The sequence below is a fragment of the Panthera leo genome, chromosome B2, assembly GCF_018350215.1.
Source record: "Panthera leo isolate Ple1 chromosome B2, P.leo_Ple1_pat1.1, whole genome shotgun sequence".
Taxonomy (NCBI): domain Eukaryota; kingdom Metazoa; phylum Chordata; class Mammalia; order Carnivora; family Felidae; genus Panthera; species Panthera leo.
In genome coordinates this window covers 148465334-148483369 of record NC_056683.1, presented here as the reverse complement: position 1 = coordinate 148483369, position 18036 = coordinate 148465334, and the positions used below count along the sequence as shown (strand labels likewise).

General features: G+C 58.8%; 1 protein-coding gene across 3 annotated transcripts in view; it reads left to right on the top strand.

Annotated features, from left to right (window-relative positions):
* The window catches only part of RPS6KA2 (ribosomal protein S6 kinase A2), a 353565-nt gene that overhangs the window by 307350 nt on the left and 28179 nt on the right, over nt 1-18036 (top strand). For all 3 annotated transcript variants that reach the window (XM_042940277.1, XM_042940278.1, XM_042940279.1), the window contains 3 exons: nt 6175-6239; nt 15260-15362; nt 17575-17705. In XM_042940277.1, the coding sequence (XP_042796211.1) occupies nt 6175-6239; nt 15260-15362; nt 17575-17705 (299 nt within the window). The remainder of the gene's footprint in view (nt 1-6174; nt 6240-15259; nt 15363-17574; nt 17706-18036) is intronic.

Sequence of the window (18036 nt, the reverse complement as noted above, 5' to 3'; positions counted from 1 at the left end):
CGCTGTGAACACCCGCAGCAGGTGCCGGTCACGCGCGGGTGCTGGTGCTGCCACGGCCTCCGCCGCGAAAGCCGGTCACGTGGGCCGGGAGGCCAGAAACCGCAACCGCGGGGGGAGGCGCCCCCTGCCTCCGCCCTGCTGCCTCTGGGGGGACGGTCCCTTCCGTGAGGGCAGGACGCTGGCGGGCAGAGCGGGCATCCTGGAGGGAGGGGAGGGAGAGTCAGGAGCACGCTGTGTTCCGTGTCGAGAGCGGTGAGATGGCCCACTTCACGGACTTCAAGAGCCTCGGAGTCAAATCTGTGATCTTCTGTTTCTTTTTAATGTTATTTTTAGAGAGAGCCAGCGCGTGCATGTGCACGTGAGCAGGGGAGGGGCAGAGAGAGGGAGAGAGAGAATCCCAAGCAGGCTCCGCCTTCACAGCACAGAGCTCCGTGCGGGGCTCGAACTCATGAACCGCGAGATCGCGACCTGAGCTGAAATCGAGAGTCAGATGCTTGACCGACTGAGCCCCCCAGGTGCCCCACATGTGTGCTCATTGCGACCGTGGCAGTGTGCACGTGGCAGCTGGTGTGCACGTGGCAGCGTGTCACACACTTATTTACTGTACGGTGTGATAGGCTCAGCGATACGACCCCGTGCACAGTAGGTCAGCGGCCCAAACAGCTGCTGTTGTCGGGAGTGGGGCCAGGGGGCGGACTCCCCCTGCAGGATTCCCGGGTTGCATCCGAGAGGCCACGGCCGTGCTGGGGACGGGGCAGGGGGCGGGCGCGCACAGTAGGCCCCAAGAACATCACAGGAAAAGCTGGAGCAGACGCCGGCAGGTGGCGGGGCCCGTGTGATCTCCCGGTGCCTGAGGGGGGTTCTGGGAGAGGCAGTCCAGGCCAAGCCGGGTGCGAGGGCACCAGGGGTCCCTCTGAAGGAGGCAGCCAGGGGACAGTGTCGGTGAACTAGAGAAAGCCCCCTGGGGCCCGTGTCGCTGGTGACCTGGTCCACACAGGTCTGCGGGGAGGGGGAGGTCGGGCGTGTTACCTGAAGGTAGCCTCGGGAGACCTGTCCCTCCGCTGCACCTCAGGGTCCTTGTCTCCGCCCCGGGGGTGCCTCCAGGTGCGACGCTGGTCGCCCCGAAAGATTTGCGAGCCCGGGAAGCCAGAGACAAGAACCTGGGGAAAGGCCCCGTGCCAGCCTTCATGCTGCAGCCCGGGAGCACCCGGGTGGGGTCGGGTCGAGCGCCCTGCAGAGCCTCGGGGTGTGCCCGTCGGCCGTGGTCACCAGACGGTGGTGGCGGCTCTCGTGACTGGGGCTGTCGGGCGGGCCCTACGAGGTGGCTGTTTTGAGTAAATGCCTCTCCAGACCTTCTGCAGGATGGGAGGTTGCAACGGACCCACTCTCTAGGGCTTTGCAAAGTGGCCGCTTGTCTGGCTCGTCCCTCGTGACCGTCCGTGTCTCCTATAGGAACTTCTGGGAGAGTCTCAGACCCCCAGGGGGATGCGGCCGCGGTCAGGTAGGAAGGAGATGGGCCGATGAAGGTAAAATAGCACGGCCGTGTAGCCCGCGTCGGATCCAGTCCCCAAGCAGACCTGTGGGGAGCGGCTCCCCCCGCTGGCAGACGGACGGCTCTCTGTTCTTTGCGTTTGTGTTCTGCTCTCCAGCGTCCCATCTCCACAATGCTTTCCCCGTCCTGGTCTCCGATGTCCCATCCCGGCTCCCGTCAGCAACAGGCCGACCTTTGACGGCTAGGTCAAGACCAGCACGCCGGTCGGCTCCAACCAGCCCTGGGAGCCGAGCGGGCGCCAGACCCCAGCTCTCAACCGGCAGTGCCCTCTGAGACCCAGCAAGCAAACATTTTAGACCCTGAGTGAATGAGATGCCAAAGGGCCGGAAAATACTTCCAAACTATGAACAATAACGTGTAGGCGAAGGGTAAGTGATTAAAAGGTAAAGCACAGGCCTCGTGTTCACGTCCTAGACGGTGCGGCCTGGACGTGACAGTCGGGCAGAGCTCGAGTGTATGCGAGGACACCAGTCCCAAGTGAGCTTGTCCTGAGTGCTCCCCAAGAATCCGAGGCGGATACCGTGTGACTCGAAAACAGCAGCCGAATAAAATACTTCAAAGGCATCTCGAAGGGGCCGGGGATTAAACATTTCCCCAGGCTGTCTGTGGAAGTATTTGGGGCAGATGCCCAAACCCTTTGAGAATAATTTACTGAGAATGTACAAGTCCAGTGATGATTAACCCCACGGTGAAAGAGGTCGCCTTGTTAAAAATGTGGAGTGGAGAGCCGACCGTAACCGGGGCCGTGGAAAAGCAGACCCCCGCCACCGCCGGAGGGCACGCTCACGACTGTGCATTGACTAAGGAAGTCCCAACTGGGTGCCAGGTCACACCGTCCCCCCAGGGGTAGAAATCAGACGCGTGGGGCCAGATGGACACGTCCAGTGATACTGCAGTTTGGGGATGGACCACAGATGATCAAATGTCCCTACTGCAGAGAGTAAGCGTGAACCCTCACATCTGCTCCTTTGACGTTTCTAATTCATAATTACCTGACGTTGGAGAACGTGGTCAAAACTCCTCACTTCCGGCGCACTGGGTCACCGCCCCCCGACGGCTGTGATTCAGGGACCTGCACAAACGCTCCCTGACTTTCCTAGCCCAGAACTCTGCCCGATTGTCAGATGTGTGCGGTTGACGTAGAAAGGGGTCATCAAGGACAAAACCGCCTACTTAACAAACATTTGAGGAGAAGATCAACAAAACCAGAATCCAAAATAATAACCACATGGGCCCTAGGAAGGTTGACGTAGGCCTTCAAAAACCGTGTGCAGAAACTTTCCTTCTGTTTCACATTTTTCTCCTTTGGAACGCCTATAATTTTTGAGTAATAGCCAAAGTGTTAATTCGTTCACTGTCGACTGTTGGCTGAGGCCTCAAAGCACGAACGTGGTACAAAGCCTCACTGCAGCGGAAGGAAAAGGTGCAGATAGAAATGTGCTAATTAAGCATCCGAGAGAACCCAGCCCGCACCAGCGTGGAATTTGGAGCTACACCAATGTCTGTGTTTCCTTTGGGTCTCGCCTGGTTCCAGTTCCTGCGGCTCGTATTCGCAAGTGATGAGCAAAGACGAAACGTGATGGGAACAGAAGGCAAAGTAGGTTCTTCAGAGGCATTGAGCTGATGAGTCACACTGCGGGTGCGAGCCACCTCGGGCTCCGAGCTCGCACCTCTGGCCGACCCCCAGTGCTCTAGCAGCAGGCCAGCGTTCACCGAGAAGGATCTCGGAAGCAGTAGGCAATCGGGGGTGGGGTTCCCTCTACTTTAATCCTTATCACCAGGAGCGTGTTTCAGTCAGAGTTCTGGGCTTGGTCAAAGGCGGCCTGCCCACAGGATGGGCTGAGGGAGGTCAGCGCTGGGAGTCAGACCGCGGATTGGTTCTCCACGTTTCTTTACAACAGCGCTTTGGGTCCCTATCAGGGGCTGCTAGCCGCTGGGACCAGGTCTCAGGGCTCTGGTCAGGGGTTCACAGAACAAGGGAGACAGACCCAGGAATCCGGTGAGGTCCTCCAGGAAACACCTGTTTCTACTCATTCTGGCACTGCTGACACCAGATGTCTGGGTTTTCCATGCCAACAAATTCTTCACTTGTCAGTAGACACCAGCTTGGAGTCCTGTAAGTGACTTCAGTCTGGCTCTAACCACCCAGAGTTGGCACAGACCCCGAGGGCTCAGTCCCACAAGGTGTCCCCGCTTCTGGTGCCCCTCCCACAGCCCAGGGCCTCAGCTGTGCATCCGACCAACCAGCTATAAATCAGGAGTTCCCAAGACCCCTTCTCTGGGTTCAGTAATATGCTAGAACAGCTCACGGAACTCAGGAAACACCGAGATCTGTGTTTATCACAAAGGATATTTTAAAGGACACAGTTGAAGAGGTGCATAGGGTGAGGTCTGAAGGACCTTGGAATTTGGGGTGCGCCACCCTCCCGGCACATGGATGCATTCTTGCACATCAACCCACAAACTCTCCAAACCCTGTTGTCTAGGGTTTCTATGAAGTTTCCACTATTTGGGTGTGCTCCATTAAATCACTGCAGTGGGTGATACGCCCCTCCTCCAGCCCTCTCCTCTCCCCTCCCTGGAGGTCAGAGGTAAGGCTGGAAGTTCCCACCCTGTAGTCACGTGGTTGGCCCCGTGGTTGGCTTCTGTGGTGACCAGCCCCCATCCTAAAAGGGCTTTCCAAGGGCCACCCCATTGACATAAATTCTGTGTGTGGGGGTGGGGGGATCAAAGAGGCTTGTTGTGACCAACAAAAGAGCTGCTGCTGGGGCCAGGGACCACAACCAAATACTGTGACAAAAGATGATTCTGTTATCCTCACGACTTGGGAAATTGCAAGAGTTGGGGGGCTCTGACCAGGAGCCAGAGACAAAGACTGAAATAGATGCTTCTCACCATATCATCATATCACAGGTCCTCAGAAGAAAACTCCAAACTGGACTGAGGACGAGGGTGGAGCCCCAGCCTGGGGGCGACACAGATCTCCCTCCAAATCCTAGTTCTCCTCACAAACTCTCGGGCGACCTTGACCACCTTACCCCGTGTCCTTCAGCCTAAAAAGTAGCGGTCACAGTCGTAGGCCCTCGGTGTGCGCAGAGCCGGGCAGGAGAGCAGAGGAGAAATCCCGGAGTCTGACCGCCACCCGCGTTGCCTTGTATCACAAGTCCGGCGATGCTGCGGGACCAGCAGCGGGTTCTCCCCCAGAGTGTTGGCCTGGCCAGGCTTCCCCGGGCAGACACGGGAGGTGGGCCTGGGCCTCCGTCCTCCTGAGACATCTTTGCCGAGGACAGCTCTCGCCCCTCCTTTTCTCCCCACGTGAGCACAAGGACCAGGATGCAAAAGCATCCGGCCACATCCAGGAGGGCCTCATCTTCTGGGACCCCGGGACCCCGTGTGGGGCTGCCCCCCAACTTCTCAGGCCCCGACGGTGAGGCTGGATGGGGAGCACCACAGTGAGCACAGCAGCTCGGGGTGGCTCCCCATCCCAGCTCCCTCCCCCATCGGCCAGCAGCCACCAGCTCCCGCTGTCCTGGGGTGGCCCGCAGAGCCCGGGGTGCAGAATCGGGAAGCCTGTGCCTCACAAACCGAGTGACACGGAACCCCCGTCCCCAACCTTGGGACAGGAGCTGGCTGGAGACGGCCCAGCCCACGCGGCCCCCGTGCCACCAGCCCCCTCCCTGGCCCACAGTCTCTTCCCCCAACTTCGAATCCTGGAGAAAACACAGCTCTTAGGGCCTTAGGGTTTTGGTTTCTCTGATTAATGGACTTATTTTTAGAGCAGCGTTAAGTTTACAGAAAAGTTGAATGGAAAGTACAGCCAGTTCCCTGCGCGCTCCCAGCCACCCCCCTGCACGGTTTCCCCTAACACTAAACTGATGTCAGTGCCATGCGTTTGTTGTAAGGGACAGACCAGCGCTGGCCCAGTGCCTCCGTTAGGCTCCCTCTGCCTGTGCACTCACGGCAGACATATAGTGACACAGTATCGGGCAAAAAAGTTTCACAGCCCTGAATCCTCTGTGCTCGGGAGACTCGGGCCTCCCTCGCTCCCTCAGCTCTTGGGATTTCATGTGAGCGAGAGAGGAAAGAGCCAGGCCGGGCAGGAACAACCAGCCCAGCGGAACTGTTTATAAGCCGTCTCCAGGGGCCCCGGCGTTCGCTCGTGTGGACGCCAGTCTTTCTCTGGGTTTCGTCCCGCTGGAAGCTGCCTCTTCAGTTCCTGGCTTTCTTTCCCTTCCCTGTAAACCCAGAGCAGCCTCCTCTCCCACTGCCCCTGTATGTCCGCTGCCTTCTGGAAGGCCGGCCTGCGCCAGCTTTAATGGGCGTCTGAAGTGCGGCCGGAGGGCGCCCGGCTGGCTCAGTCGATAGAGCCTGTGGCCCTTGTGGTCTCTCGACCTCTGGGCAGAGTTCAAGCCCCACGGTGGGTGGTGGGCGTGGAGCCTACGGGGCCTCCAGCTTCCTCCCCCGGATTTCCAGGCGTCCCCACACCTGCGGCAGGAATATTCCAGCCTGCCTCACCCCTGCTCTGGGCAGCCCAGCCCCTCCCTCTGCTGCGTCCGAAACCATCAGAGGCCACGAAATCGGGGGTGTATTCTGATGCCCGTGTCTGCTCTGTCCCGGGACAGGTGCTGGCCTCGACGGGGTAGAGGAGATCAAGCGGAACCCCTTCTTCATGACCGTAGACTGGAATGTAAGTTGCGCACGGCGGTCCCCGCCTCTCACGACGATGGGGAGCGAGGGGGCGGGCACACCAGCCGGGTACAAACCAGAGGTGAACGCGGCCATGTCACCTGGAGGAGGGTGACACCTCTCTCCGGAGCCTGTGAACAGGCTGGCATTTTATAGGCACAGACCAGGGACCACCCGTCCCCGCAGCACCAGGCCGGAAATCCCTTTATCGCTTGGCCCTCTAGAGGCAGGTTCAGATGACCCTGCAGCCACTGCTACGCACTGAGGACAGAGTGGAGATCACCGTCCATCCGGCAAGGGGCTGCAGGAGCCCCTCAGGTCACTTGGTCACTGGGCTGTGGTTTGCTGGGTCCCTGGGCCTCTGTCCCTGGGCCCCTGGGCCACTGCGGGTCTCCAGGCTGCTGGGTCTCTGGGCCACTGGGCCGTGGGCAGTGGCCCACTGTGCAGGCCTCTTTGGTGCTGAAGCACTGGCATCTCAGATTCTGTGTTGCTTTTCCAGTATCTTTTCAGGCCCGGGCCCCCACAGCTAGCACTCTTACAGAGTTCTTAAAGAAAAAATGTATCATCCAGACCGTTAAAGACAAAATCATGGCTGACGCTTGTTAGCGACCTAAGGAAGACTTACCGTCGTGGTGCATTTAGGGACCACTGGGCCGGGGTCTGCAGTCGGGAGAGAGCTGGGGCTCAGCCCGGCCGAGCTTGGGCCAGTGGGGTTCATAGCCAGGGGACGGGCCGGGTGCCGATGGAAAACCACTGAGAGGAAACACCAGGGCCGAGGGGCTCTTGTGCTGGACGCCAGGCCTGGTGATGAGACAGACATCACCTGGTCGGGGAGGAGACCCCGTCAGAAGTCAGCCTCTGGCTCCAGTTCCCCAAGCCAGGGCCGCAAAGCCGCGCGGAGCCGGACGCTGGCTCCGGGGCTCCGGAATCTCAATCTCATTCCACCAGCCGCTCGGAGCCGTTTCCAGACCCTCAGCTCGGGGCTGGTTCATCTCAACAGCTGCCCTGTGCTTTGTGTGCACGGAAGACGTCCCTCCTCTGATGTCTGTTTCTTTCGGTCCTTTCCTTTAGGTGAACACAGCTATCACATTTGGAGATCTTAACAGAGTGTAAAAAAAGAGTTAATGTCCTCTCTAGCACAGGGCTGTCATCATCACCCGTGTTTGCCCTTCCCTCTGTCTTCCCCGTGTCCCCATGGAGCGTGGTGCCCCAGCCGCTTCCGGCCAGGAGTGGCTCGGCGGCCCCCAGCCCCTGATGGAACCCCTGCTCTCAGAGCTTCTGACCCTCCTCCCCTCTCCTCCTCTTTTGGAGAAAGTCAAGCTGGGAGAACGTGAGATTCTTTAATACCCACGTCTATGCTTCTGACTATGCAGCTTTTACGAGATCAAGTTTCTTTCCAACGGTGACACTGGAGAGGAGCGTGTGAGATGCTGGCACACGTCACCTCCCCTCCGGGGACACAAGCCTAGCTCAAGGGCCAAACCGACAGCAGGTTGAGTTCAGGAAAATGGAAAGGGGAAGCGGGACATCAGAGCCACTGCCTGCGCGTGAGATGTCTTTTTACTTAGCTTTCCGGAGATGTAGGCTCGCACGTGACATCGCACATGTCATCCCCAGCTCACCGACGGGCACCTGAAGGTCCTTTTCAGCCGATTGTTTTCGAGTTCCGTACAGCACGGAGGCTCTGCTGTGTGGGGTGATGGGGTCTCAGGCCCCCGAGTGCCGGCACAGCACCACACACGAGAGCCTCAGAAGCTGAGCCCTGGGGACGTGCCCCCCCCCGGCACCCCGCGAGGACGCGCTCTGGGGCCAAGGGGGTTGCTCTGCCGTGTCCCGTCCCCTCCCACCCACGCGGCCCAGAGTAGAGCCACACACCCCCTTCTGTTGTCACTCACTGTTCCATCGGCTCAGCCTGCTGTTGGGCATGTTGGAGACACCTCCAGGACCTGGGGACAGAGTGGTGGCCAGGACGGGCAAGTCCTACACGCTGGGCTGGGAGAGAGAGGCAGTAAGCAAAGGGTGCGCCCTTGGTCCCAGAGAGAAAGCAGCGCCGTGAAAAGAACGAGCAGGGGAGCTGAGACCCCCGTCCCTCCCGCTCCCCTCGCCCCCCTCTCTGCGCACCTGTCCGCCGCCCAGCACATCCGCCCCCGGGGGCCCCCTGTGTCTCAGTTATGTCCTCCTCATGTCTTCTCCTAAAAGCCAGTTTCTTGGGGGCACCTGGGTGGCTCAGTCAGTTAAGCATCTAACTCTGGATCTCAGCTCAGGTCTTGATCTCAGGGTCACGAGTTCAAGCCCCACATTGGGCTCCGCGCAGGACGTGAAGACTACCAAAAAAAAAAAAGCCAGCTTCTCGCTGAAGTCTCCCTGGGGGCCCTTCCAAACCTGCAGCTCCTCGCCCAGCGCCCCGACTCCCCTGCTCCTTTTCCTCCGGCTTATCACCTTCCAAAGCACTGGGTCACGGCCCTTATTTATGTCGATCGTCCTTGTCCGTCCCCTGCCGTTCGGTATACCCTCCCCGAGGTGAGGATTCACTGTCAATGTTGTTAGACGTGTCTCCCACGCTTCTGAGATGCGCCTGGTTCAGAGGACGCACTTGGTAAATACTGAGCGAGCGAGGGAACAAGAGAGGCTCTCGGGGCAGAGGAGCCCACTTCTCGCCCGCTCTCTGGGGCACCGCAGCCCCCCCCCCCCAGGCACAGCCGAGAACACAGAGGAGAAGGAGATTGCTGGGGCGTCGGCTGGGACGACCAGGAGGGACCGGGCACTCCGCTCCGGGCGCCATTCAGCACAGCTCTGCCCAGGAGGACCTGTCGGCAAGAACTACGGACGGACGCTCATCTCGGCCAAGAAGGGAGCCCCCCGAAAGAGCAGGCCTGCGGAGGGGGGACCAAGAGAACTTCCTGCACGACGGCCTTGAACCCCACGCCAGTCGGCTCTGCGTCCCAGGGGTCCGCGCCAGCTCTGAGCAGCGGCCCGGCCTGTGTCTGCAGCGTTAGGAAGACGAGGGTCCCGCGGGAGACCAGCTCCAGTGCACCCAGCACCGCTGTGCCGGCCAGGGGACGGGGGCGGGGGTCCCTGCCCGGACACACATGGTCACTGGAATCTTGCACCAGGAAGGCGGCAGTCTGCATTATTTCAAAGTAATCGGACTAAAACTGAGGTTGGGAAACCTCTCCTGTTGCTTTTGGCATTTGATTCCGTTGTGTCTCTGAGAGAGGCCCTTCAGATTCACGGGGACTGAGCATATCTACCCTCACTTCAGTATTTGCCCGCAGAAGACGAGGCAGGGACGGAGAGGGAGGGAAGGCTCTCATTCCCTCTCCAGCCCTGGATGAAAGCAGCCGGTACGTGGTTAAGGGAGCTCTGAAGAGCCACTTCTGTGCAAATTCACTTATTCCACAAGCAGTGCTGGGTGCCGGCCCGTGTCCCGGTGAGCAGGGTGTCCGTGGTCCAGCAGTTATAAGACGCAGCTGTCCTCAGGTTGCTTGACATCTGACCGCTGCACGTAGACGACAGATCCCCGTCGCCACTCTCCGCCCGTCCTCTCCTCCCTGCGCGCCAGTGAGCCCCGGTGTCGCAATGACCAGCCCCGGCCGTCGGTCACACACCGGACACGCCGCAGACCCATCGGGAAAGCAGACGTGAAAATGTCCGACCTTGACGGGTGTTGGGACGTGTGCCTCCTGCCACAGCAGCCTGGACAACTGAGGGCCACAGCAGAGGAGCCTCTGCAAAAGCCGTTACCGCCAGGAGGCCTCCCCTCTGCCCGGCAGGTGCTCAGGACGACAACGAGAAGCCATTTCCTCAACCGTCTGGTTTCTGCCCGGGTGTGCGAGCCCAGCGCCGGCCTCGGGACCCGACCCAGAAAATATAAACGTACTTATTTCGCTCTCTGCTTCCCTCTGTGACCCAAAGCTGCCAGCAGAAATTTTCGGGTGACCTGTTGGTGCGGAATAAGTCCGTTCCCAGTGGATGTGGGGTCACGTCCCCCGGTTTGCCCTGCTCTGCCATTAACTTGGCTGCACAGCCGATCAAATAAAACCGCCTGGGAGCAGATCTTCCTGAAAGAGCCTGGTTCGGCAGCCGAATGAAAACTTGCGATTACAGCCCGAGGCCTCGGCAGGGGGTCAGGGGGAGCACCGCACGTAGTCTGCGTTTATTTGCCCCTGATGCTGCGGGAAAGTTCATCACCGCGGCCCGCGGGACCCCCACCCCTAGCCCAGCCCGGGGGCCCCTCGCCATGGGACAGATGCTTGCCTCGACCACAGGCACCGCGGACCGACCCCTGCTGACCAGCTTGCTGCTTCCTGGCCGGGGCTGGGACCTTCACTGTAGCCGTTCGGCGCCCGTTATTGTGAGGAACTCACGCCTGTGTTCTTTTTATCCTTCTGAACCCTCCCGAGGGTAGCAGGTGTTGTGATTCTGTGAGGTGGGAGGGACTCCTGCGGGAAACTGAGGCACAGGGCAGTGAGAAGACAGCCCGAGGTCAGCACCTGCGAGAACCCCCCGACCTTGCCAGCAGGAGAGGAGAAAGGACTTCTTGCCCCCAAGAGTGGATTTTAGGGGTTCGGGTCCCGGGAGCGGCGGGCTGCTGGCCAGTCTCGGTGCCTGTGTCAGAGTGTGAGGCAACTTCTGTCCGTCTGTTCCCACATTAAATACTGGGCTTCTCCGTTCAAGGAGCCCGACAGGACTCTGTTCAAGGAATGACCGCCCCTCCGTTCAGCACCCTTGTAAATCCAGATACTTTGGTTGGAACCGCTTGCGGTGAGGGTAACCCATATAGACGGAGTCCCATCAGATCCCCCCTCCCTGGGTGCTCGGAGGCTGTTTGAATTCTGTTGCTCTGGCCAGGCTTACGGCGAGGGTAACCCGTGTAGACAGAGCCCCATCAGATCCTCCCTCCGCTTCCCCGGGTGCTCGGAAGCCGTTGGAATTTTCTGTTACTCCAGCCAGGCTGCCACCACTCTGCGTCTCTGCATTATTTCTGCGTCGCTATTTCGGGAACGATCTATAGCTGTGCCCTTTCCTACTGGAGAGTGTTAATTTTGAAATGCCTGGAGCCAAAACTGCCTACAGAAGCAGATGTTACGTCCGTGACCCCAAGCTCGCCTCAGCCTCCTATTCCATTACCCAGTTAGCATTTTCCCTGTGCTCCCTCTGTTCTGCCCTCTGTCATCTGAAGGTCTTTTAGGTATAAATAGCCGTGCTGCACCTGCTCAGAGCTTCCTGGAGGATACTGGCTCGATGCGAAATCCGTTCCAATGTGGCTGTGACTTGTGTCAGCCTGAGATCCTGGGACGAGCCAGATGATTTGAAGTGATGCCTGGTGCATTGATCATGAGACCCCATTCTCTTTCCAGCAGTGTGGGATGGATCGTTCTGGATGCTCAGAGAGGGGAATCTAGGTCAGAATTATAATGCCTCTCGTCAAGCTCAAAACCTACACAAAATGCTGCTGCCGTTTCGTTCTCGAATTAACCCTGTGTGCCACAGTTTACACGGCAAAATGAGAAGCGAGATTACTTTTTCGCTAAAACCTCAAACCCGCTCCTAGGTTTGCACACAGGGAAAGAAAAGCATGTGTGATGATAACACACACTAGCACTTTCCAGAAGTTTATCCAGCAACGGGAAGAAACTGACCGACCTTTACGACCGCAACAAGCATAGGGGAGCCATGCACAGGGCGGAGGGCACCTGGCCACCCTGTCCAGCCCTCCGCTACCTGCTTGGAACCAGGATGAAACCACAGCACCCTCGGGGCACCACACGGTGGTGTTCCCGGCCGCCCTTGGACAGGCTATGCTCATAGGCGTAACAAGAACAGGGACCGGTGTTCGGGGGGCTCTGGAGTCTGCACAGGGATTCCCGCCCCACCGTGATGCCCCCACCGGCCGGCAAGCCTTCGGCGGACCCTCTCGCACGCCCTCCCCTCCCGTCAGCTAGGAATCCTTCGGGAAGCACAGGCTTACAGAGGAGGTTCAGAAACACGAGGAAAAGAAGATGTGCACATGCGTGAGTGAAGCCGGAGTTTTTACACACTGTAACGCACTATGATGGCTGGGCTCTGTGCCGGGTTCAGGGGGCATGCACCGGGCTAGGAAGGAGGGCACTGAGACTCTGCAGCAGGGGAAGCCAGCGGGTACCACGTCCTCTGCTAGGTTACAGGGGTCATCCTGATGAATTCCTTTTCCTGACGGTAAAGACCTGGAAAGTGGGAAGCTGTGCCTCCCCCGGAGGTCGGCCTCCCGGCCAGGACTGCTGTGCCATTCTCGGGGGGCTGTCTCAGCGGGACACCAGGGTAGAACACGTGGCCCCGGGAGTCAGCTTGGTCACAGGAGGCACCTGTGCTTTCTCGGGTTTTCCTCCGTGGGAGGCCGGTTAACAAGCAGAGTTGGGCAGGTTTCTGCACGGAGGGGAAGGGGCTGGGACTGTGCCAGTCACCTCGACATCCCAGCCGGCTTCTCATCAAAGCCAGCGTGCGGTTCTGTGGCTGGTGGCCGGGTGGGAAGCAAGGCTGCGGGGTGTCCCGAGCAGGGCGTCACGGTCCCCACCGCGGGGTGCGCACACAGGCACAGTCGTGGCCGCCGATGCCTCCGGGAGCTGCCCAGTGAACCATCAGGGAGCAGAAGTGCTTCGGCTCCAAAGTGCTGGGTTCGGGGGACTGTTTAATCCGCAGCCGTGAAGCTGGGGGTGGGCACTGGCTTCCGGCTTCCAGGGGACCCCGTGCTGGTGGAGCTGGGGTTAGAAGAGGAGCTGAAGGTCACCTTCAGCTCCAGGTGCAACGCCTCCCCTTTGGATTAAGTGACAGCCAGTTCTGTGTGCGTGTAAATAAATCCCCCTGTTAACGAAAGCAGGAGCCCCCGGCTCGCGGAGATTCCTCTCTCCCCCCTCTCCCTCTCTTCCCCCGCCCCCACCTCCCCAAGTAGCGAGAGAAGACACGGATGCCGAGGGAGAGGATGTGCGTTTTCCTGGAGCAGGACAGATAGCGATTTAATCACCCAGCTCGAACACCGCAGGAGAATCGCTGGTGCGAGGAGAGAGGGTCTGAGCCCCGCAGGGCTGCGCTGGGCCATCGGTCTTGGTAACGGCCGGCATTTTAATCAGGGTGCACAGCTCGCTTCTCCCTGTTAGGTTTCCTCTGACAAGTGCATACATCAGGGAAGTTTATTCCCATCCCGGAATGCGTCGCCGCCGAAAGGAGCATCTTTCTATTTACAGAAAGAGTTCAAGGAGTAAATCAATCCCTAATGAAATCTATTCACCCAGGGCAGGAAATGACCAGCGAATGCAGGGCGGAGTTAACACATTCTTTCTCGTCGGGTGACTCCCGAGTGCACACCCTGAGCGCCGTCCTGTGCACGCCGCGGCCCCTGCTGCTCCTTAAGCGGCGGAGCCCGGTGGCCATCGGTCAGTGCCAGCCTCCGGGGCCCCTTCGCCCGGACACAGCTCCCGTTCTGCCAGCGCGCCCGCACTTCCTGCAGCCACAGGGGCCTCTGCAAGGGTGTGCTCGGGCAGGGACCAGGACGTCGTGCCCTGCTGCCACCTGCTGGACCCTCCCCCGCCGTGAGCGCTGCTGTAACAGGAAGAGTCGGGATGCCTGACCCTCCTCCCGGCCGGCCCTTGCCCTTCGTCACTCCCGACCTTGCACAACTCACCCCACCTATCTTAACCTGGGTTTCCTCACCTGTAAAACCAGGAGAGGAAATCTGCTCTTCTGTGTTATTGAGAGATTCAGAGCAGATCTGGATGGGAGTCACTGCAGACGTTTTCAGAGCCATCAGGATCCCTGGCTCCAGAGCTGAGCTCCAGACTTACTGAAACAAAGGCACCGAGAAAGGGCCCGGGGGCACTCCTGTGATCAGGCAGAACTAGGGAAACTCAGACGGCTGCAGCCAGACCCGCGTTCTGGTATCCAAGCCCCACAGCCAAGTTACCATCCCGCCAGGTGCTTAGCACCCTGGCCAGAGCCACTACTGTGCGCCCAGAACGTCCACGTCCTGAAATCCACCCCGGTGGCGCCCCCTCAGCCTCCACCAGGACTGGCAGCACCGAGGCCCCCACACCTCTGCAGCCCACAGCCCAACTCCCCGACCCACCGAGCCCAGCCTCGCCCCCCTGCCCACACTTCCTCTTCCCCATCTGCAGCTTTATTCGCCTCGTTACCGGGGCCCGATTCCAAACTGTGTTGTCCCTTAAATTGAATCTCCCCAAAAGCATGAACTGTCGCCTTGCCTGAGAGCGTTGAGAACACCACAGTCGGGTTTGGAAGGCATTTTCAAATTTCCACTAAGACTGGAGCACTGAGAGGCGTGGGTTTTCCGGGCATCCTGTCACAGCTCAGGCTCTGTGATGCAAGTTCGGGGCCTCCCGACGTGGCCATTCTCGAGAAAGGCTGACTCACCATCGAGTCAGGTGTCGTGCTGGGCCCATCGGAGGGCACAGGCGTGTGTAGAAGGGGCACTGAAGCAGCTGCTCTAGCAGCTCCCCAAATCGGGGACGCCAGAGTGGGTGCCCAGGGCACGTGCCCCAGCCCCCGCGCCCAGGCTCGGTTCCCTTCTAGCTGGGGGCTTTCACAGCGTCCCCCAGGGGTGGCCTCGGGGTCGCCGGGGCAGAGAGGAGGGCACCAAGCAGCAGGTACTGCTGTCACCCAGGGTGGGGCAGCGTGGGGCTGTCCTGCCAGATTTTACTAGAAGAAAAAAATTCTACTGCCCCCCAAAAAGGTTTAAAACGTCACGTTGCCCTAAATGGAGAATACTTTGCACGTGTCCAGACCCTCATGCCTTCGGTTATGACTTTTATAGAATACATTCCATTGTGTTCTGCGTCCTACGTAACGTACGTGCATCATATTTTACGCGTATTCGTACATACGTCAGAGTATCCGGAGGTGCCATCCACAGGTGGAAACGGGGCGTGTGCGCGAAGTGTGTCCCCCGCCCCGGCGGCGGGCCGCGCTATTCCACGGCATTCTCTGGCGTTGTTGGTGGCTCCTCACGGCTCTGTCTCGCTTTCCCTGCAGAAGCTGTACCGGAAGGAGATCAAGCCACCGTTCAAGCCAGCGGTGGGCAGGCCCGAGGACACCTTCCACTTTGACCCCGAGTTCACAGCACGGACGCCCACAGGTGTGTCCCAGCAGCGACCCAGCGCTCTGTCTGGTCGTGGGTCCTCCCCCCACCCCCCCCCCCCCCCCCCCCCGCTGCCAGTTCAGGGACCAGTCCTTTCAGGCAAGCGCAAGAAGGGAAGGTCGAGACAGTGACAGTCTCCATTCAGCTAGAGGGTCTTGTGGGGAGAGGAGGGCCGAGGGTGAAGTCCATAGCTGTGGGAACTGTAGCCCTGACGCATGCCAGCAGCCGACACTGTCCGCAGAGCCTTACCAGCTACCGGGTCTCGGCACAGCAGACGGACACGGAGCCTTGGCTTTCGGGATCTGTCAACAATCCCTCTTAAGGTCTGTCGAACTCCGTCAGTCCAAAGTCATCATTTTGTGACGTTAATGAGTCAGTATCAGGGGGTTGTTTTTGAGATCTGGGAATGGTCTCAGTCTGCGTGGACCACATGACGCACAGCTGGCCTGGGCGCCCTAAACAACAGACATCTACTTTGGTTCCCGGTGGGGGCTCCCTTCCCGACTTGCAGACAGCCACCTTCCCTCCGTGTCCTCACGGGGCCTCACTCGGTGCTGTCTCTCCCTCTTCGTAGAAGGACAGCCGTGCCGCTGGGTCAGGTCCCATGGCCTCGTTGAACTTTACTTACCTCCCCCAAAGACCCCGTCTTCAAAGACAGGCACATAGAGGGCGAGGGCCTCAAACTCTGAATTTGGGGGGACGCAGTCCAGGCCATACAGTCGTGGTATGTTGTGTAATGGTGTTATGTAAACTAAAGAGGCGAACCCCCCTCGTAGAGGGATTGGGGGGACCACGTTCAGGGAGCTGGTGGATACGGGGCTACATACGGTGTATATGGGGGTTCTTTGCTCGCTGACTTGGAATCCGAAATTTTGCATGACTTTGAAGGTGATTATGAAAGACACAGCCAACTACCAAACACTAAGTGGAAAACTTGGAGCAGAGAATCTACTTTGTTCCCTTTGGGTTAGGCTCCTCGTGCTAGGAAGTAAATTCGCCCGGTGCTAGACTAGAGAAGCTTCATTAAAACCCAGAAGGCTCAGCCGAGTAGTTTTTAGAATCTGAAGATTATGTTCTGCGAGAAGCAGTGCCTCCTGAACGCTGCGGCGTTGCCCCGGCGGGCGCCGCGCTGTTCTAGACCCCGGGCCCCTGCACAGAATGACGGCTTCGAGGTCTGCTTTCCCTTAGAAACCTCCCAGGCTACCACCAGCTGCTCTGAAGGTCCCCACCGAGCACAACGGATCCAGCACCATTAAGCAGTCTTCAACCCCCAGGGTGCTTTGGCATCCTTCCTTGGGGCTTTAGATTTAAGAATTTGAGCTCATCCCAGAGAATTCGCCAGAGCCCTGCAAATGGCGAGGGTGAAGCGTACCTCAGGGGGCTCCTTCACAGCCTCTGAGGAGTGTGTGTGCTTTGGGGGAGGTACGGCCCTATTAACTTGGGCAGATGCACTTGCATTAGCGAGCGGAGAATTCGTAGATCGCGTAAGCAGTGTCTCTGAATGAAGGAAGGGGCGCGGAGGCCATCAGCGGAAGTCCAGGCGGGTCCTTATGAAGGTTGCCTCGGCCAGCACTTGGCTGGTGTGGCTGCCGTGCCCACGTGGGAGGTGGCATAAATAGAATGTAACAGGCTTTAAGATCATCGAGGGGATGCTGATTTTCGGCACGGTACTTAAAAAGCAAACACGAGAGTTGGATAAGAGAGAATTTTCAACTAACTAATTGAAACTGAGGACTTGGAAACTTTGATGATCCCATGACTCGTTTCTGACTACTTTGTCTGATGGGTTTTCAAATCTTAGCCCGGCATCTCCCACCAGCCAGCAGCCTCCAGTGGCCAAAGGAGATATAAACTAGCTTTAGTATTGGCTTAAGTTTAGGGGAAAAAATGCCGTAAGCCTTTCAGAGGACATTCCCACTGTGCATCCAGAAACCTTACGTACAGGATGTGGATCATCCAATCTTTCAGAATCACATTGCTATAGCTTCCCTTTAACACAGCCATGCTCTTGGCTCGTGTGCTTAGAAAATCCTACCCTCTTGTTAATATATACGTAGAGAGAGAATGACTTTTCCGTCTCTCAACGCTTCACTTAGTCCCTCGCACAAAGGCCAACTGTGTGATGTCGTTAAATTAAGTAAAAGTGACTGGGGAACTCCAACTAGGAAGCTCCCCCTGGAAGGTGGAATTCTCTCGTTGTTACCTGCAGACTCACCTGGCGTCCCCCCCAGCGCCAACGCTCATCATCTGTTCAGAGGATTCAGTTTCGTGGCCTCGAGTCTGGTCCAGGAGGCCTCCCCGCAAGATCTGCACAAAGCCACGGTCCACCCCATCGTGCAGGTAACCCCGCACCGCCCGACTCCACGGTCTCCGGCAGGTGTGGGTGCTGAGGGTCACCCGTGGACGGAAAGCCGGCCTGGGAGCGGGGCCGGGGGCGGGGGCAGCTGGTGCCTGGAGCGCCTTCTGCCATCAGCTCCTTTCCCGGCCTCCTGGGGGTCACTGAGTCTCATGGTGACCCGAGCCGTGGCCGTTACCCCTGTTCCACATTCATCCTAACGAAGGGTAAAGAGTTCTGATGAGGCTGTCACCGTGGCGTGTCTACAGCCAGAGCCCCCACACGAGTCAGACGGGGCGTGCTCACGGTGTGCAGTGGGGCCAGTACCCCGAGAGA